Source organism: Protopterus annectens, chromosome 5.part0 (genome assembly GCF_019279795.1).
Source record: "Protopterus annectens isolate FY-2018-M chromosome 5.part0, PAN1.0, whole genome shotgun sequence".
NCBI classification, from domain to species: Eukaryota; Metazoa; Chordata; order Ceratodontiformes; family Protopteridae; genus Protopterus; species Protopterus annectens.
Genome location: NC_056735.1, coordinates 119,933,975 through 119,956,873, shown reverse-complemented (window position 1 = coordinate 119,956,873; position 22,899 = coordinate 119,933,975). Strand labels below are relative to the sequence as shown.

The 22,899-nt window shown below is 35.6% G+C and overlaps 1 protein-coding gene across 1 annotated transcript in view; it reads right to left on the bottom strand.

Annotated features, from left to right (window-relative positions):
• The window catches only part of OCA2 (OCA2 melanosomal transmembrane protein), a 1,553,018-nt gene that overhangs the window by 704,063 nt on the left and 826,056 nt on the right, over positions 1-22,899 (bottom strand). The window contains exon 16 of the mRNA XM_044071808.1: positions 21,469-21,539. Coding sequence (XP_043927743.1) covers positions 21,469-21,539 — 71 coding nt within the window. The remainder of the gene's footprint in view (positions 1-21,468; positions 21,540-22,899) is intronic.

Genomic DNA, 22,899 nt, shown 5'->3' with positions numbered 1-22,899 from the left:
AAATAAATCGGTTGGTTCTTTCATATGCGGTTAAATCCATTACAGCCGCTCAGTGAGAATCAGTACAACAGCACAAATAAAGGCGCTTCAGTACTGAAACAATGAAGTTAATGCGACGATTCATGAAAGTTAGCAAGATGAATGGACAGAATGCAATGTTTCATCAGACTGGTCAGAAACTTGAAAATATTATAAGTTAGTTTTAGATGAATAACATGGCCAGCATGACAATGGATTTAACAGAGTAAATGTTGCAAATAATTTTATTTTTACCTTCTTATTTAAAATTATTTTAGACTTTAACTCACCCAAAAACAAATGGATATATTTAATGTTTCTTCTTTGACAACCTCTTTTAAGTAATCCAAATATTACAATTAATAATGCATTACTTCATGTCAAACTATTTCCTTTGTTAGCTGATATATGGGTGCAAATGCTTTGGTCAACAGTGTGCTTGGTTGACATAATGTTTAGTGGACCGTTTTTGGTCAACAAAAACAAATGGTGTACAGGTGTGTGAGACTGTATAATTCTTGTGGTTTGGGAATATCCCCTTTCCCTGTTTTGTGCCATCTTGGAGTTAGTATATATAATTAGCAGGAAGTGGTCAGCGGGCTTGCCCCCCCCCAAAAAAAAAATTATATATATATTTTTAATCTCTTTTTTTCATTGTTTTAAGGTTTACATGTGCTGGGGTTATTTTTTGGCACACATGTAGTAGCACATCAACATTCATATTTTTGACATATTGTGGTGTCTGTGACATTGATAAACATGAATGTTGATGAAAGCCATTATAATCGTATATCTTTCAGTACATAACAATAACATCATTTATAACTGTATTGTGCTCTTTAAACCATCTTCTTATCATCTCCCTGATCTGATCAAAAATGCAACACTGAAGTTAATGGCACTTTTTAAGTATGGTAAAGAATAGTTTGAACTTATCTCATCCTGGATAAATTCTTCCAAGAAAAAAAATATTTTCTTTCATATCCTTATAATTTCATTTAAATGATACTCGGATATTCTCTTGATACATTATCATGGTTTTCTCCTAAAAGAAATACTTTTTCCAATTTTTCAACTAATTTGGCTTACTGCCTATAAATTATTATCTTACTCAAGACTTATTCATCAGAAGTTTATGTATAATATTTAATTGTCTCCTCACATTCTAGCAGCTTTGGGTAAAACTATCCTCCCCATAGTATGCTATAGCTTGGCAGCTAACTTTTTACATACTTTTTGGTCTTGCAAGTTATTGAAATTGTTTCAATTCTCAGTCTAAGACCTTCATTAAAATAACATTATTTCTACTATTCAAGATAGCAAATGGTATCATTGTTACCTTGGTATAACTATGAATCATACTAATATAGAAAAGTATGACCTGATAGTTTTAAAATCATCATGGATGAACTTTTTTGGAATGATAAACAGCATAAGAAAAGAAGTGCTCTCACTCAATTTACAGAAATCACATAATAAGTCCTGCTGGATCTGTGGAGACTTTCTAGCAAATTTATATCAGATATAAACAAGTAACCCAACTTATGGGATCACTTTTCACACAAGTCAATGCGTTAATGAGTGAGTTACAGCTTTATCAAAAACTACAGCATTAGGCATTATGTGAGTATTGCACTTTTTTTCCCCTTCCTTAACGGTATTAGTAATTTAATTACCTGCTTAATTTAAATATTATTTGTGCTTATTTATCACCATTAACTCAGAAATAGGAAAGATGGTGTTTCATTTTCAGTATCACATAACTTGTTCTTTCATGGTTATTCATATGGTTGGTATTTTGTTTATTTTATTTTAATTTAGTTTTCCTTTGTAGACCGGGTAAGTGAACTTACCTACGGACATTTTCTGCCACAACCTGGCTGCAACTACAGAATTTGTTACCATGATAATGAAATATCCTCTGCACAGATAATTTTGAAATGATTGTGACAGAGTTAGTTTACATCTCATAGTAATAAAGGTTATACATTGTGCAAAGACCTACACTTTATAGGAGTAATATAGTTTTATATATTTACACATGATGTTTCCTTGTACATCAGTAACAAGGTTTAAAAGTAATAATGTTTTACATACCTGTTTATCACATTTTTTTTTGTATTTAGTTATTAATAGTTTTGTTGCAATAGACCCAGTAAAGGAGTGCAGTCATAGTACAAGGCCATCTTGATATTCTGGCCATCTTGATACCCCAGTGGAGATTGGATACTGTTTGGTGGCTTCTGAATTAAGAGTTGCGGAAGAAGATGAGAAGGAGAGCATGACTTTGATAGAGAGGGAAAGGAGATGAGTGGATGGCTTTGTTTGTTGTAAACATTTCTTAGGTGCCTATTAGATTTAATTTATTTACAGGTGAATTACACCTTCTTATCGGAACTTACATACTTATACAGACTGATAAGAATCTGAGACATGTTAAATTCATAGATAATTTGCTAATTTACAGTGGAGCTTAATGCCTTTGTATAAAGAGTAAAGGAAAAAGACGTATTTATAGGTCTCCCTTCGGTGCTACAGAAGCTTTTTTTCTAAAATGCGGGTATTCTGTTATATTCCTGAAGTCAGTGAGTAGGTGTCTGCAGTTATAGGGGACTATGCTGAAGTCTCTCTCCTCAGCTGAGATTCTAAAAGGTGGCCTATCTGGGGTCAAAGCATTATATTCCTGGTTCCTAAGAGAGTAATGATAGGTTTTGAACAGGAGCCTTCTTCCAAGAGATGGAAAAATATTATGTAAACTTTTAAATGCAATAGAGAATAAAATAAGATTTGAACAAGCTGGAACTGGAAGCTAGATGGCTTTTTGTAGAGTTAGACAATGTTATTCCAGTTGAAAGGACAGATTGAAAATCTTCATATGGATTTAACTGTTTGAGTTTTGCTATATATTAAGAGGAGTAGAAGGAGACTATTGGGAGTGCATGCTCATGTCTAGGTATGAAGACATTCTTAGCCAGAGCTCGACTGATTTCCTTTATTAGGTAATTCAGGCTGGAGTATGCAGACTTAATTTTATCTGTACTTTTAAGATGTAGTAGGTTTTAAATTAGGTTTCAAACTCCTATCACATTGCATGAAAGTTCTGGAGAAGATGATTGATAAACAGATTTGTGGAGTAGTGGAAAGTAAGATGGGAAATGAGCAGTTCGGATACAGATCAGGATGCAGCACAACTGACCTGATGTTTGCAGTGAGACAGATAGTTGAGAAGAAGCTAGAGAAAAGGAAAGAGACCAACTCGGCATTCCTAGACTTGGATAAAGCATATGACAAGCTCCCAAGAAAGCTGATTTGGGCAGCACTGCAGTGGTTCAAAGTCCAAGAAACATTGGTAGAATTAGTGCAGGCTATGTGCAAGGACTGAATGACTGAAGTACAAACAGAGGGGTTTCCAGTGAGAGCGGGTGTCCAGCAGGGTTCAGCTCTGAGCCTGCTGCTGTTCATACTGGTGATGGGCTACATTAGCAAACAGGTTGGAGGGGACAGATCAACAAAGTTGTCGTATGCAGATGATGTGGCATTACTGGCAAACTCTGAGCAAGAACTTCAGCAAAGGATTAGGGAATGGAATGCAAAACTGAAGGCACGTGGGATGAAACTGAGTACAGATACAACAGTGGTAATGGCAGCAAACTGCAGAAATCAGAAGAAGCTTCAAGTGTCTGGTAAGGCTGGTTGGGGAGAAGGGAAGTCTGAATGAAGAGATCAAAGCTAGAATCAGAGGAGCTGCAAACAACATAGTGTCTCAGGTGTAGTCTATGACAGAAGAACATGGGCATTAAAGGCAGAGAAGATGAGGAAGCTAAAGGTGATTGAAATGAAGTACTTGAGAAGGGTGTTAGGATGCACACTGTGGGACAGATGAAGAAATGAGGACATAAGAGCAGAAGTCAAAGTAGCCACGGTTGCAGAAAATATCAAAGAGAACAGATTCCAGTGGTTCAGACACATGTGCAGAAAAGCAGAAGACAATCTGGTGAAGAAGATTTGGAACAGACAGAAAGAAGGTAAGAGGAAATGAGGGCATCCAGCAAAGAGGTGGATGGACTGTGTGAAAGACCTTCAACAGTCAGGCATAGTGTCGAAGAAGGCAGGAGTGTGCCATTGAATCGAGAGAGATTGTGACAGTTAACACAATACTCCAACCCCGTGTAGAAAAATGGGAAAAAGGGGGCTGATGATGATGATTTGTATGGTAACCATTTGAAATGTTAGGACCTCCTAGAGCGAGTCCCAAAATATGTACAATGAATGGCCAAAAGATCAGACTTAAATATACTAAGTCCAAGATGCAATTTCTCAGAATACACCCTTTTTTCTGAGGTATGACAATTTCACAGTTGATATATATAACTTTGGAGGTGTGGGGTCTAGGGGGGCTTCTTTCACCCCCCACCACACAAAAATTAAGTTTTAATGACAAAAGTAATCTTTAAGATTCACTCTTGTCCTGTGTTTTAGGTCTTTTTTTTTTCCCGCATGTTGGCACTCGTTATTTTGAGTGCCTACATTTCAACAGGGCGCCTATTTCTGTTCATCTACTATCATTGTTGGATGTACGATATTGGGTTGTGCTGGCTGCCAAAGAATATAGTTGCTATTTTAGTCACATTTAAAGTAAGATGGTTATTAGTCAGCCATTGGCAGAGAGAGAAGAAATAATTTTGAATAACAATTTGGATGTATCACTTCTGTGAAGCATTATGTCTTCAGCATAAAGGGTGATATTAGGAGGGATGGCAGCTGTCATGTCATTTATAGAGAGCATAATATGGGACCATATGTAGACAGCTACTTAGGATGCCAGCTAAGAGGCTGTCTGTGTTAGTGGTTATTTACCTTTCAGCATCACAATGGTTCTTCTAGTTAAGTGGCTTTTAAACCAATTGACAGCATTATCATTGATGCATCTGGTGTTAAGCTTTTGTGTTAGTAGTGAGTGGTCTAAACTTTCAAAAGCCCTGAAGAAGTCAATTCCACCCTTTCTCTGCAGATGTGAATATTTCATTTGTTACAGCATATATGACAAGTTAGTGTGTTGTCTTTTCTACAGAAGCTGGGTTATGAATCAGTTAAGAGATGGTATTTGCTAAGGTATTCATAAACCTGCTCATAAATGTGTTTTTTAAATATTTTTGTGATTGGGTACAGGATGAATGTAGGTCACTTGTCTCGAGGGTTGGAGTCTCTACCGGTTTGTCAATTCTAAATTGTAACTGAATGTTTGAATTGGGGCTGTATGTTGCCTGCGGTGATAAAAAGGTTAAAGATGATGAATACTGCATGTACAGAAAGCTGCAAAGCACATATTTTCAGCAATGCTATTGATGTTAGGATCATATTTTTGTCCATTTTTAAAGACTTTTTTGACTGATTTTGCAGAGATCTCTCTGATATAACATGAGGACAGGTCCATCATGTTTGTTGGATTATGGGGTAGTAGTGGTGGAAGTAAAGCATTTTGAACCAGTTCTGAAATAAATCCAGATCTTTAGACAGATTTTATATTAACAGAGCCGTACCAGTACTGTTATGTTTAGAACAGACAGCCCCCCCAGGATACTATGTTAGTAATGAATTATTTAGTAGATGATGCATACTGCGTCCATCAGTGGCTGGATCATATCTGCCTTAAGCTGAGTATACAAAGATACTGCCATGAGTATGCACGCCACACTCAGGAATCCAGTTGTTGCTGTCTTGTACTCTGTATTTCTTTTTGGGAACAGTACTGAATGTATGTCAAAAGTGTACAGCTTCTCAGTAAACTTTAATGACAAATTCACATTTAAGGTCCAGGTCTCAGCAGTTAGTAATTCTTATGCACCTCATTCTGTCCGGTGATATTGCTGTAGTTATACATGACGTGGTTTCTCATTTGAATTCGTGTAATTCACTGTACAATGAAGCTGCTTGACTTGAGACCTTAACCACCTGCAGTGATTGCAGCCCTCTGCTGCTCAGGTATTGACCCTTGCATCTCCTTACCTTTCCAATATCCCTCTCCTTTGGGGCCTTCTCTGGCTGTCTGTTCAATCATGCAGCACTGATAAGGTTCTGGTGCTGGTTCATGTGGTCCCACAAGACATGCCCCCCCCCCCCACATGAACAAGTTGCTGATGCTGTATAATCTGTATCTGAATTTAATAACATATCATATTGACACCATTTCTGTTACCCAGGAGTCCAATGTTGTGTTGAACTAATGCATTCTAAAATGTGAAAATCCTCCCAGATTCTGGCAGAAGGGAAAAAGCTGAATGATATGATGGGGACTGACATAAATGTTGAGACATGGTGTATTCTGATGACTAAATAGAAAACCTATGTCTGCTACTGTTTGGCATTTCAGGTTTGTTGTTTCATTTTGTCTACATATATTGCCGCTGCTTGTTCTCTACAAATGGAGAGAACTTGAAGGCAAACTCCTGTTGAAATTAGTTGTTAGATGAAATATCCATCTGACCTCTCGCTGTTCTGCCTTATTTCTGATATCCCGTAAAAGATTTTGTGCAGAAGACCAAAACAGGAAAAAAAATGACTGTTTATTCAGAAATCTAACAGCTTTGACATTAGGAAATTATTAAGTGTGCACTCAGGTATATTATCAAAAGACAGTACGAGTATTATCAGCTCTGAAGAATGTGTCCACTGCATCATAACCACGGTGCAAATTCCGTCAGCTGTCTCAGTCAGTTTTGAAATTTTCTGCTTTACTAATATGTCAGAAATACCTCATACCTCTTCAGTCTGCTGAGTCACATCAACCAAACACTTAATCATGTGGGTCTGGTAATCAGTGGACCTAAACAAAAGTGTGGACTAAGTGGACATCTTCATCCACACCTCTCCACAATCCTACAGTCTCTAAACACAGCTGACTTTCTGAATCCTGAAAGAACAGCTACAAAAGGTTAAGTCACATGGTTTCATAAATGATCTTTGTGCCATTCCAGATCTTTATGAAGGTAACTAAACTCTTGGTAGAGACTGACTGTCGAAACAGTGCCTAACCCACATCCGCAGAAGTGGGAATAAAAGGTGGAATTATCAGTGCTTTAAGTCACTAGGCTGTAGTAACAATTCCTATATCTTTCTTGGAGATAACACTTTGCTGACCATTTCCTAGAACTTGCACCTATTTTCTATCAGGGATAGTACGCCATAAAAGAAACATCTTAAGGAGGAGAGTGAGAAGAAAGAGAATCCTCATAAGTTTCTGTGTCTAAAACTAAAGTGAAATAAATACAGTCAACAAGAAGTGAAACATTAGCCATCTTACTCCTCAAAGCTAGTGGATGTAGGAGGAGAAAGGGTTGCATTTTTTTTAACCTATGTGAAAAGAAAATTAAACTATTTTAGAGCATAAGTAAATGTTTCATTTATGTTAAAAATATTTTACTTTGGTGAGACCTTATCAGCTTATGCAGTCATTCATCTCCGATTCACACTTAATCCAAAGCAAAGTTGTGAAGAATGCTTCATTAGGACATTGACGAATAGCCAACTTGTTTCTGCTAGCAAAACAAATTTGGGACTCTTGGTCACACTCTGGAGAATGTAAACACCTGTGTCATGACACAGACTTGGTTTAAAGCCAAAGAAATATTCCAGAAGTGCAAGGATATACTGCCGTCCACACATTTAGGCCAACAACAGCACAGACTGGGACCAAAGGTGGAGATGTCTAAATCTACGTTTGCAACAAACATAACTCCAGGTTGATAAAACAGAATGATACCGGGATTCAAAGATGGCTGCCATTCTGTGAACACTGCTGAACTACATCTCTGTATATACCCTGAGGAAATCTAAACTTTAAATTGATACTAGGAACTTTTTAACACTAAATCTTTGATAAAACAACTACAACTTCATCTAACTACCTTGTAGGAAGAAGAAAATCTGAAAAATAATACATTATTCAACAGGATTATAATAGATTAGCTGGCTCTGACAAGGAAATCAAACAAAGGCACCGTGTGCTCTATACACTTTATACTTCTGTACTGGACAAAGATGTCGAAAGAGGAAAAAAATATGGACACAACCACTACCAAAACAAAACTTTCAGAACTTCGTCACCGGAAAAGATGTGATCTCTAAAAGGCAAAAAGTTACTAAACTACAAGAACAATAAAAGCCAGAGACTAAAACTAAATTAGCTCAAGCACTAAATATGGAAGACATCAAAACTGCCTTATTACCCATTCAAGAGGATCTGAAAGAATTAACTAGCCAAATACAAACGTTCGGAAACTCTTGCAACCAACTACTTGAAAGAATGGAAAAATCTGAAGCTCGGATTTCTGAAAATGAAGACAAACTAAATCTACTAGCAAAAAAAACAAGTATACATGATTCAGATATTCAGGCTATTCAAAGCAAAATCACTGACTTAGAAACAAGATCCAGGAGAAATAACATCATTATTAGAGGAATTCCAGAATCGGTGCAATATAATGATTTAATCCCATCTATAACACAAATATTTACAGTGCTCTTAAATGACTCTGACATGGTAAAGCAAATCATTATTGAAAGGGCACACAGAGCTTTGAGAGAACAACAAGCTTCTAATACTCCAAGACCTGTATATGTTAAAATACTCAATTATCAGGATGTTAGCAGATTACTTGTAACTGTTAAAAAAAGTGGTGGAAGTATCATGTGGAAAAACAACAAAATCTCTCTGGCTCAAGATTTACCTTTGCAAATCAGACAAGCAAGACAGTCCTTATCTCCTTACTGCAGATTTCTCATTGATAAACAGGTTAAATTTCAAATGAAATATCCTAATTCATTAACATTCACAGTAGATGGGATTAAATATTCTGTTTCTGTGAAAAATGAAGCAAAAATTACTTTTCTGAAGGTTTTTAAAAGTGTACCTGCTTCTGAGACTTGAACTGTATTTCTGTTGGGACTATCAGGCTGCCTGAGGTCGGATTTGTTGATTACTGTGGCTCGAGGTCTGGGTAATCCTTTGTCTTCTTTTGAAATGCTTTAGGCCTCTTCTGGATTAATAGGATTGCTGTTTTTTGATTTTTTTGGCTACCTGTGATTGTTTTCCAAAGTTTTATGGCTTCCACAAGCTGTCTGCGTCGACGAGAAGACAGGAAATGCCTTTAGGACTGTCGAGGGTGCAGATTTCGATGTGGCGCTTCCAGAAGTCCGTTTGTAATAGCGGTCCCCCATCGCGAGTATCCTGCATGGTTTCTAGGCTTAGAAACCCGACAGGACTGGTTTTTAACCTTGTAAGGACATTTTAACATCAAGTAATGTACTGTTTCGATAATTTAAGCACATAGGAACATTTTTAAACACTGGTTAGTTAGTTACTAATATAAACCCTGTCATATATGGTAGATTAAAAGGCTGTATGCAGTACTGTTAAATATAGAGATTTTAGTACATTTTGCAACTTTATAATATATAATTTAACCTTTATACTTTTACTCAGGGGTGATAGCTATATATTACATTATTTACATATTAGTTTATATGAGTAGAAAATAGCAATAGTTTATAATGTATAAATAAGTAAAATGTTTATTTAAAGGTATGTGTGTTTTTATACAGGATTATAACTTAGCTTTTTTCTATAATAGAAGGAAAACTTGTCCATTTGTTAAACTTGTATTTTTTCAAATGTTATTTTATGAGTATGTAGGTGAGGTTTAGTATGTATATATAGCGTGCTAATCATAATTACTAAAGCTTTGTTACAGTAATTTATATCTTTAATATGATTTCTTTTTTCAATAACAACTAATCCAAGATGTAGATAACAGTAGTGTTTGTTAGGGAATGTTTAGAATAGACTTTGTAATAGCTAGGTTAGTTAATATAGGTCTTTACTATAGGATGTGTTTAAGATTTTATAATCTAAGATTTTTTTTTTCTGTGTTTCTTTGACCCTTTCAGTCTTCTATGTTATGCAAGACCTATGTATGTCCTGGTCCGGGGTTAGAGTGGATAGGCACTGGTATAGGACGGGATGTCAAGAATGCTTCCAAATTATTTATGTTTTTCAAGCTATTTTATCTTTCCTTTTTGTTTTCCCTTTTAAACTTTTACTTTATAACAACTATTTGAATGTGGGAGGTGGACTCATGGAACATTAAAGGACTCCAGAGCTTAAAGAAGAGGAAGTTAATTTTACACTTATGGTTGCAGGCTAAGGCGATGTTTATATTACTTCAAGAAACGCATTTAACTAATGATCAATGGGTTGATATCCAAAAAAGAAAATGGATTAGAGAAGTAATAGCCTCAGAAGGTAAAACTAACAGTGCTGGGGTAGCTATAATTATTAAAAATAAATATAAGGGAAAGATTTTAGACTCTAAGACAGATAAAGATGGAAGATAGTGTTATGTTGTTCTCTTAGCTACCCAGTTTGATAAACCTATTTTATTGTTAAATGTTTATGCACCCTGTAATGACCAGCATCTATTCATAACATCGTTATATCCAATTTTGACGCAATATGATAAATATTATATAATTATTGGAGGAGACTGGAATTCTTATCAGAATCCGAAGTTAGATAGATCTTGTCCACAAAGAGCATTTAATACACAAGTGGTATCAGTATTAAGTGATGTTAAGGAAGACTTTCAACTATATGATCCTACTCAATATTTAAATACTGGTAATAGTATAAATAATTATACCTTTTATTCCACGTGTCATAAAATGTGGTCCAGAATAGATTTCTTTTTGATTTTAAGAATAATGGTTAACCTGGGACCCTTGGTTGTTACACATGCACGTTACTTGTCAGATCATTCAAACATTTCATTAAGTTTTGCTAAAGATCCAATGGAGGCCCAGCAGCAAAGAGATTTTAACTGGTCTCTTAACCCAAATTTGTTGAATAAGGAGGAAATATTGCATGAAATTATAGGTCATCTTAAAGAGTTATTATATAGATTAATGAAACAACAAGGTGTACCTGACATTGATTGGGTGACAGTTAAAGCACAAATAAGAGGGATCTTTCTGCAAAAAGCTTCATACTATAAAAAAATACAAAATAGAGATATTCAAAAATTGGAAGCTAAAATTAAGACACTTGATCAAGAATTGATTCAAAATTTTAATACTCAAACAGAGGTGGAATTACTTAAATGTCAAAAGGATCTCTTTTTAATACAAAATAGTAACTTGACATTTCAGGAACATAGGATGTTAGTGAGGTATGCCAATCATGTGCAAACACCATCAAGGGCATTAGCTAGGATAATTAATCAGTCGAGAACACCAGTACAAATTTCGGAAATACATTTTAGAAATACAACTTATTTCAAAACTGAAGATATCATAAATGTCTTTGAGCAGATATATATTAGTACATATGGTGAGCACAGTGATTTATCCCCCTATAGAACTAGCAAGGAATTTTTACAAAATATTAAATTTCTGAAAATAGAGGACAGTATTCAAAGAAATTTGATTAAACCGATATCTGAAGAAGAAGTGATATATACAATTCAATATATGAAATCGCATAAGTTACCAGGTCCTGATGGTATGACGGTGGAATTCTATAAGAAATTTGACATTTTTGGCAAAATACTCTCACGTGTATTTAATTATATAATGAAGAACAAAATTAATGATCCCCATCTCAATGCTTCAAAAACTATTTTTATACCTAAACCTAATTCTGATTCTCAAAACCCTGACAATTATAGACCAATTTCATTAATAAATGTAGATATGAAAATTTTAACCTCTATTATAGCTAATAGATTAAAAAAAGTTGTGCATCATATCGTGTCTAGGGAACAGGCTGGCTTTATGGCAAATAGACAAACTAGTGATAATACACTTACATTACATACTTTAATAGCTTATGCTAAACAGAAGAACCTTAACATGTACGCGCTTATGGTTGATGCACAGAAAGCTTTTGACAGGGTTGATATAAACTTTTTGTTTGAAATTTTACCATATTTTAATATATCTTATGAGTTTGTTGAAGTATTAAAAATTCTATATAGTAATCCTTACACCACATTGTATATAAATAGAAATTTTTCTAAAAGAATATCAATCAAAAATGGAACACATCAGGGTTGTCCTTTGTCTCCTTTATTATTTAATATATACATCAAACCATTATTCCTATACATTAAGCAGAATATATACCACAATGCCCCACTAGTTTACGGAACAAAAATATCAATGGCAGCATTCGCAGATGACCTGAATATTTATTGTACAACTCCAGTCTCAGACACTAAAAAGATACTAAAAGCGATAGAGAAATTTTCAGAAGTTTCCAACTATAAAATTAATCTAAAAAAACTAGTATTTTCCCATTGAGAACTCCCAAACCCTTTTCACTGTTGCCTCTGGTGGGACAAATAATGTGTAAAGATAATATTAAATACTTGGGTATTGGCTTTGCTACGGATGATAAGGATTTTTATGTTACCAATATTAAAACAGTTTGGGATCAAATAGTATCTGATTTGGGGAGATGGAAGAATCTACGACTACCAGTATTATCAAAAGTATCAGTTATCAAAATGAACATATTACCACGATTATTATATATTTTCAGATCTGCTCAGGTAGTAATTTCAAAAACATTTTTTAAACGAATTCACAAAGAATTGGCTAAATTTATTTGGGAGCCGAAGAAAACAAGGATTTCATATGAAAAATTAATGACTCCAAAACATAGAGGTGGATTGGAGTTACCAAATTTTGAAACTTACTATTTTATAGTAAACTCAAGCAGGCTTCTAAGAATCGCTAATTATAATATAACTACCACTAAATGGATTCCTACCTGGGTAGTTCTGAACTATAAATATATTTTACATTTGAATATTAATCCTAAAGCCATACCCTTTTTAGGTAAAGAAACTTTGAAACTATATGGGTTAATAGATCACATTAAACTATATGTAACGTCCCTACAAACCTTATTTCAATCATTAGATCTTGCTCAATATATGATGGCTTATTAACCCTTTCATAGAAACCCTAACCTGAGACTAAATAATAAATTAATTGATCTTAAAGAATTCCCCTTAATAATCAATTTAACTTTAATAGATATTTATACACTTCTTAAACTCTCGGCTAATCAGATAAGAAAATAATTAAATTTACCTAAAAATTATCTCGTTATTGTAAGACAAATTAGGGAACTTTCTATAAGTTACTTTAAAAATTTTAAACCCAGAGAAGAGAATATAATTAAATGCTCGAATTTGTGGCAAGCTCTCCAACAAGATATTAAATGTATAACAGCAACAAATAATTTAATAAATGAGTTTAAATTCCAAGATAAAGTTCTTGTGTCAAAATATTGGAAAGAGAAAATGCCAGAGATAGAAGACAGTCATATGATAAAAGCAATCGACTTGACTATAAAAACTATTTATCTTCAAAAACCGATGTATACCCAGTTGATGATATGGAATAATGCGTATTATACACACCTTAGCCTGCATAAATTTAATTCCAAAAATTCACCAGTTTGTCCATACTGCAAGGATCAATCTGCTGATCTTCTTCATATGTTCTGGAGTTGCAAATGCATATACAAACTTTGGAACTCACTAAAGATACAACTTCAGAAGATGGGTTACCAAAGTACAACATTGTCATGGGAATTCATGATTTTACATATTCCCCCCAAAAGAACTTTCTAAATCTCAATGTATTGTATTAATCAATATTTTCTTATTAATGAAGCTATACATAGCTACTAATTGGTTAGCCCCATCCAAAATATCATGGAATACTTTTAGAGTACTAGCAATAAGGCATATAGTAGCTCACAAATTACTTTTGAACCAACATAATAAAAATATTAACAATCTAAAAATATGGGAACAAGTATTTAATATTGTATTAGCGTAACATCTTATATTTGAATTTAGCAAGAATTTTTACACTTTTAAGAGACTCTGTAACAGCAAGTGTTCATTACTCGAATTGATCTTAACCACTTTTATACTCTTTGTGTATAATTCAATGCGTTACTTGGAAGCATTTATGTAAATATTGTATATATGTTATGGAGTTAGTGTTAGTTACATTAGTTGGTAGTTTTTTCTTAATTTTCTGTATTGTTTTAATTTTGTATGGAATATAAGAAAACAATAAAAATTATTATTGAAAAAAAAAACAGAATGATACCACGGAGCTCATCCATGTGCAAGTCACCACAGGTAAGGTCTCTCACCATATCATGGCAAGCTACAGGTCTCCATCTATGCCCCTAGACTCTTACGACTCTTTCCTAAACCTACTAGAGGCACTCACCATCCAACTAAACACTCTATTAAGGGGTGACTTTATCCATCCTTCTGTAGACTGCCTCAAACTCACAGGCACAACATTTCTTGGAATGTATTAAAAAAAATACCCTGAAACAGATAGTGCAAACTCCAACCAGATCAAACATATTGGACCTGGTACTCACAATATTCACCAACATGGGAGAGCGCTGCACCCCCCCCCCCGTGTCACATCCTCATTAATGAGGTCAGATCACAAAGCTGTCTCATTTGAAGTAAAAATAAACACAGAAAATCCAGCTAAATCAGTAGCATTTAGGAACTATTCAAAGGCAAATGACAACAAAATAACAGTTTGTCGGAATTCAAGGCTCCTCCCAACCCCAAGTCTATAGTTACTTATGGAGAATTAAACAGTCACTATACAAACATATGAATAACTGCATAGAGACTGCTGTACCTACCAGAAATAAACCCAAAATGAACACTAAAAACAAACCCTTTTGGTGGAATCCTCATCTAAACAGGGTATGTAATAAAAGAAATAAATTAATCGGCAAAATCCCAAAAAATAACTCCCTTAAAGACAAGTGCTCTCTTATACAACTAAAAAAGAAACTAAGAGGTCTAATTAAGTCTGTCAATCAGTAGGCCTTCTATAGCTACAGGTAGAACCTTAAAAGTAACACACAGCATCTACTGAACTGGTAGTGAATAGTATCACCTACAGTGATCAGGGTGACATAGCAAATTTATTGGCCAATAAATTCAGCTCAAACTTTACAACTCCCCATCCACCAGGTGAAATCCCTTCCAGCATACTTCCTCCAGCTATCAGAATTGACCAGATGTGGGCAGCAGTTGCTAAAAACAAGAACACCAACTCCATGGGTTCCGACAGCATCCTGAGTTGCCACCTGAACAGTCTAAATATGACCTATCAAGACCATTTGTGGCACTCTCTAGCTACAGCCTTGAAACAGGCTATATTCCAAGGGACTGGAGGACCAAAATTGTCATTCCCCTCCACAAGGGTGGGCCATCACCTGACCCAGGGAACTACATCTAACAAGCCTAATATCCAAGGCCATGGAACAAATTATCATGGAGCTGCTAAACAAGGACATAACTACTTAACTGGTAGACTTCTTTGAGAGGGCCACTAAGGCAATGGATGAGAGTGAAACAGTGCATACTGTATATCTTGACCTGGCTAAGGCATTTGATACAATACCACACTCAGGCATTGGTGACAAGCTCTCTGAGCTATGTGTAAACCCTAACATAACTTGCTGAATTGCTGGCTGACTCACAGACAGGACCTAACAAGTCAGGATCAGTGAGTCCACCTCCAGCAAGAAACTGGTCAACAGTGGAGTACCCCAGGGCTCCATGCTGAGCCCACTCCTGTTTGCCAACTACTTCTTGGACATCAAGGCTAATGTTAAAGGCTTCTGGCTCACCAGGTTCACAGATTACTGTAAATTGGGAGCTATTATAGATTTACCCCAAGACACAAACATCTTGCAAGTGAGTTTAACATGACTGGTGCCAAAGCCACGGTCTAAAACTCAGTACCAAAAAATTCATTATAATGCCCTTTGTGAAACTGTCAATGCAAGTTAATTACTACATTGATAAAACACCCCTAAGAGTTGACCGAGTATTAAGGACTCTGTGAATATGTAGGCAGCAATCTGGTCTTTGATCAGCAATTATTTATTTATTTATTTACATTTGATTACCAGGTGTTGTCCGACTGAGCTAGGAACTCGTTTTCAGTGCAGACTCGGGAGAAAAGCTCCAAAAGTACATTAGTACATTACATAATTAAACATGGTGACAGGATGAGAAATACACTAAAGCATTACTTACAGAGAGAAATCTAAGCAAGTTCACAATATTCAATATTCAGGTAAGAAGAAAATCATGAGAGTGTCTATGCAATATGTATACTACACAGATAATATTTCTTTTTTTTTTCTCACAGGTAGAAAGAAACCGATTGTCTCATAGGATAGAGTAAGTTATTTAACGTGAAAATTCCAATTCTACAGGTAGCAAGAAAAACCAGCAGGAATCAAAAAAGATGATAAAACATAGTAGTTTAATCCAAATACTTAGCATTTTCATCTGAGTAGTGAACAGACTTCTTCAGAGTATGCAGCCACATTCAAGCACAGGTTTATATAAGCCTGTTAATTGAACATGTGACTACACACACCCTCATATTTAAAGTACAAAGATAATTATATACAATTCAAAATCTTCTAAACAAAACAAAAAACAAGAAATGCAGAGCGTTACAAAAAATACAAATATTTTATCATATATAAAAATATATACACATTCCTAAAACAGTAGTCATTTTAAACTTGATAAGATTTAAGTTTCAGAGCACTGCAAATAGAAATGTGCTCATTAACTCCAGGGGCATGGCTAGCATTTAGTCTGAGTTGCCATAGCAACTCTCACTGCTCCAATGTATCCTCCCAAGGACCTCCTCTAGGGTCTTTTAAAACATAATCTAAACCAAAAAATAAAAAATAGTGAGATGGATACTCATTAACATGCTTTGCCAAATAGTTAGATTATTTTTTCTTTCTAATGTCAAAGGAATGCACATATATTCTGTCATTAAACCTTCTCTGAGCTTTTCCTACATAGAAGCGTGTACATTTTTGGCAGCAAGCCAAATAAATCACCCCTATAGAATTACAGTTGTAAGCAAAAGTGGCCTTACAGGTTACACCATTAACCTGCACAGAATCAACAATTTGCCTGCAAAGATTTAATAAAGTTCATAGTTATTTGAGTAGTGGTCTTCCATTAAACAATCAACCAGAGGAAAGTCATTGGGGAATTAGTGACCCAGAGCAGAACCTGTTGATGGTTTTACTAGGAGACATCATTACAGTGCAAAAACAACAGACAGAAATGATCTAATGAAGGAGAAATTGTAAATACAACAAACCAAAGTAGCACTGCAAAGATAAAATAAATCAGATGTTGTGGAGTAGGGAAGGGAAGCACTACGTAGGGACCATATTGTCTGGAGAGCAAAAATAATAAATAAATGAAGAGTAATTGTGAGGTGCACTTCTGTTATAATTGTGAGGTGCACTTCTGTTATAGTCAGGTTTCTTCTTAACAGCTCGAGTATCCTTTCCCCCTTACTCATAGTGACGCTGACCCCAGTGCTATAAAAGACCTTCGTTTAAAGGATATTATTTGAAAATGATGAGTTGCAGCACAATAGATTTCTTTTAACAATGATCTAGTTTTCCTTTTCTTTTTCAAATTCAATTATTACATCACTGAACAAAACACATATCCTGGTGGAAAAAGAATAAATAAAAATATATATATATATATATATATATATATATATATATACATATATACTTCATTTCATTGAAAACTAATTTCCCTGAAACTCAGCTGCCTGAGAACAATTCACTGAAAGCTCACTTCACTGAAATCTTATTTGACTGAAACTCATTTCGTCCAAACATATATATGCCATGTTCCCCACTGTAGTGTGATCCTGGAGTTAGTATATATAGTAAGGGGGAAGGTGGTCACAGCCCCCCACATAGTTTCATATTGTCTTTGGAAAGACTTCATTCAACTTGTAAGTATCCATGTCTATGGTTTACAATGTTTAAAATAAATGGGGGGCTACACCCCCCACACCACCCAATCCCACCCCCCCCTTCCTTACTATATATATATATATATATATATATATATACTAACTCCAAGATTGCGCTACAGTGGGGAACAGGGTATATACCTTTCTATGAAATGAGTTTCAGTCAAATGAGTTTTCAGTGAAGTGAGCTTTCAATTAAATGAGTTTCAGTGAAATGTGTTTTCAGTGAAATGAAGTAGACCCATATATATATATATATATATACATATATATATATATATATATATATATATATATATATATATATATATATATATATATATATATATATATATATATATACATATATATGTATTAGGAGAAAGACATGATTGATAGTTGGCATTCGGCATCCTCAGGATAAGTCTCATTCTTTCGCCAGGCATGTCTCCTCATTGCACGCTTGACATGGCTGTCATAACAGAGACATTCACGACATTATACACGCTCTCAAGGGTGTGAACCTCAGATTTATCAGTTGTGGAACTGAGTTTTTCCTTTCCCTTCTTTTTCATTAGTGTCAATTTCTCCTCCTCTAGCCCAAAACGGAACTCTTATCAGGTGACGATTTGGGCCAAGCTAATAGACATTATTTGAATATCTATCTAGAAACCTCAGTTCTCCTCTGAATGGTCAAGGGAACAGTGATATGAATTTTGTAAAATGATCTGGGACCTTTGCTGCTATCAGTCAGGGTTACCTCAGAAAGCAACCTTATACTGGTCCAGAGGGAGAAAATGACAAGACATCCCTGTTGTCTGGTCATACCTTGAACAATACTGGAATATTCAAATAACAAATAACTTGTAATCAAAGGCTGCAGGGAAGAAAAGCAAAAGTGCCTGAAGAAGCCTCCAAGTGCATAAAAACAACTTAGCTGTGTCAACTTTAAACTTGTCTACAGTTAAGCCTCCCAGATCTGCTATCAGCTGTACTTTTAGTATTACCTGAATGGCTTCATATAGATGCTTATGAATCTGCTGTTTAATTCTTTAATGTTTGCAGTAACAGCTTCAGTGATTGTTTTTCAGCACTTTGGTGACCAACCTTTAATCCCATTTATTGGACGCCACTAAGAAGGACTTACCATCCCCTGCAGAACCAGAGAATAATTATATTTTTTCTGGATTCTAACTTCCCTCCTTACTTTTCACAACCTTTTAGAACTTACCAGTCTTTTTCTGTCATTCTCAGACATCCCAACCTCTTATCATAAAATGTTTGGACAAAGCCAATAATAACTGGGGGGAAATAACCCAAAAAATAGGAACAGATTTTAAGTATTGCTCTTATAAAAGGTTAGTAGAACAACACATTTTGTATTCATTTTTCTGATGATTATAAAGTCTGAAACTCAATAGTCTGACATCATTTAGTGACTTCACTTCTCAATGACTGCCAAAAAAACATAAGTTTTATTTGTAGCAGACCAAAAACTTGAGGCAAAAATCTGGACAGTCTACAAACATCTGGACAGCTGAGAGGTCTGGTCATCCTTCTTTTCTGTATCCGGTTTTCCAACTGTCTGACATTTTTTAAGCTTTGAAACCTTTTCCCGTGGTTGTTTTTCCATCGGTCTTGAGCATTTCTCTGTTATATATAAGGAAAATACTTTCAAAAGTTCATAGGTTCATAGGTGTATACTAGGCTAATGACCACTGGTGCCTTTATAAGCTGAGCCATGTAACCCAAATGTATCCCACAAGTTATTAGTGCCTTAGAGGTTATTTTAAGGTGCACATGTTAATATTAGCATGATTTAACAGCTACCTCTGTCCATGAGAGACATAGTACTCATACTGGGGTGAATTTCCAATTTCTTATCCACTGGTTCAGGTTGCACTTGTATATGGGTTAGGGAAGGGCTCTACTTCACATGGATGGGAAGCCTACTCCAGAGAATTTGGATTCGTCGAGACACATAACTGTCCCTCCAATGTGTTCTTTTATATCACAAGCAGAGTTTAAATCCTTAGAACTAGTAGTTCTGGTGCTGTTCATTTTGTGGATATCGAAAAGATCCATCAGAGCAGGATGCAAGGATGCTTTGAAAGCCAGGCATAAACCTCCTCTCAGCAGTCTGTAGGAAACAAAGTGTAGTGATAGCAATTTGAGACGATCCACATAGGACATTGTGTTTACATTCTCTATTCTTTTTGTGAGGAACCCCTGTGGATGTTACAGTTTTTGCATATGCCTGGTCAGGTACATACCAAAGGGGGCATCATACTTAATGAAGGGTCTGATAAGGGCTGTGTACAGTGGCACAATGACTTCCCTGGATGGTCTTTGGGAGTTTGGGAAGACTGCAGTTAAGAGATTCAGCATAAGTAGGTATATGTGTTGGGTGCATACTATCTGGAGTGGATGTAGTACGTGTATCTCTAACAACCAGATTGCTATTATGTGTGTTTGTATGGGAGAGTTTTGCCTCCAGAGAGATGTGTATATACATCTCTCACATTCTGTATTTGTTTCTTTGAGAATTAAATGGTTGTCAGTGAACATGAGACAATTGTTACCTTGTCTCAGTACTTCCATATCTACCAAACTGGCTGCAGAGAATTTGCATATGCATGATATCAGGTCCTTTGCTAGGTGAGCTACTAGTGTGTGGTGCATAAGGGGTTAATAGTGGGTTGACTAAGGGTGCTTTTGAGGCTAGACACCAGACTGGGTTATATAGTAATAAAATCAATGAGGAGTGCAGTTCTTCTAAACAAGCTAACTAACTCCTGTATGCTGCTCAATATGCAAAGAAGTTGCTCTACACTTATCAAGTTACTGGTAGAGTTTCAGAGGTGGTTTTATAGGGAATATTTAGTTTCTAACAGCGTGTGTCAATACAGGGACTGCTAACAACCACTGCTCAATGAGCAGTGGAATGCAAGAAGTGTCAGATTTACACAGGCCCTCAAACACAGGAAACAGGCTTCTAATCTCCCTGGCCAATAAAACAACCACACCTACAACTTTCATACATGTTTCCAAATTCAGGCAGACAGGCCCACCACCTAGTGCCACTAGATGGAATATCCTTATACTCTTAATTTAAAAACACCAAAAAAGATTATTTGAGAGTATAATGCTACCACAAAACCAAGTGCTAGTCTTTTAGCCTTGTTAAACTTCTAACAAATTCTCCATCACTCTTACTTCTGCTCAGGCCCTAGATAAAAAGCGCTGGATGTGGTATTCTTTATATGCAAGATACTGACCACTCCACAAGTACACATTTTTTAAAAGAGCTTGAAGAAGAAGATATACAACTTCCTCCAGCATCCAGAAGAAGATATCATCTGTCTGAGATTCATTTCCACCAAAAAGCATCCAACAGACGTGGGCATGAGACACTATGTAGATGCAGTCATCTACTACTGTGAAAATGCATCATCATTGGTACTCTGAGCAGAAGAACTGAAGACAGTGCATAGAAAATGATAGCTAAATAAGGGAGTCTTGTATCACCTGCATCACCACATTTGTAGAAATAAGACCAGTACTGGTCCATGCAGGGAAGATGAGGAAAGCTAAAGTAGCTGAACAAGGACAAAAAGAAGACCAGTAAAACTAAATCTTATGGCTTACTTTAACAGTAACCCTCCCTGCAGAAGGCATTCCTCTTAACTGGACCATCAGTAAGTAAAGGCATGATGTTTAGATGTTTTACAGGTACACAAAATACTTTTGTAATAATTTTACGCAGGGAAATTTTAAAATACAGTTGGCTGAAGTTTCATCATTATCATCTAAGGTAAGCAGAGTGTCTCACCTTTGAAATCATCTACGTCAAGGATAAATTAGTAAGCACAAAAAATGTATTTTACCCCTGCTTTTTGTTACTAGTTGCCCAACAGACTTGACTCATAAAATTTGATGGTTTACTTGTATGTCTGACACTGAATTACTTTGGAAAATTTGAAATGTTTTTTTGACATTCGATTTGTTATGCAATTCAGTATTAATAAGGATTATTTTTCATCAGTACACATGTATTCTCAGGCACGGTCCAGTTTGAAATGAAATACAACTAAAATAACCTGGTTTCTTTCCATTTGTTATATCTACTATTGCTGCCACTGTATTGTGGACTGACCTTGGAGTTTAAACAATATATTTTAGCCAGATCCATAGCAAGCTATTCCAGTGACTCTCAGCTTAAGTTCAGGATCTAAGGAAAAAAGAGAACCAAAAATATAAGAGGGCAGCTCATACTTGATGACCAAAACCCCATCCCCACCCGAGCTACACCTCTAATTCTGCCTAACAAAGCCCAAACAGAATACTACACTGTAGAAATCTTCTTACTTGTATTCCCACATTTATGCATTCCTCCTTTCTACAACCTATAGTTTGGAAAATAAATGTTAAGACAGGATGCTTAGTTCAAAATTTGCAAACATTTCAGTTCCTGCTGACTGGCAAATCCTAGTGCAGGGAGGGAAGGACACACATGAGTGGTGGGTGAGTGCTGGAAATCATCATTCTGTGACAATGAGTTAGGATCTGTTACATAGGCAGTGATGTACAATGTCTTTGACATGCACAATGTATACACCCACATGTGAAGCACTAGACACCTTGTCACTTCCAGACTGCAGTCTCTCAAACTAGATTCTGAAGCCAGAAGCTAATTGCAAAAAATGTCTTCCCAATAATATATTCCTTATTTCTACTACAGAAGTTACAGATGCGAAGTAGTCAGGGAGAACAGATATAAAATAAATGGATCGCTACTTATGTAACATTTCATTTTGGAGTGGGGGGGGTCCCTTCCTGTATTTGGATATCTAAAGCACTCAAAACATATATAAATCTTCTGTGCAGGTGCACAGCTTGTTTTTTTTTTTTTAATTCAATGAGACAATTATACATCTTACTTTGTCATTACAATATAAC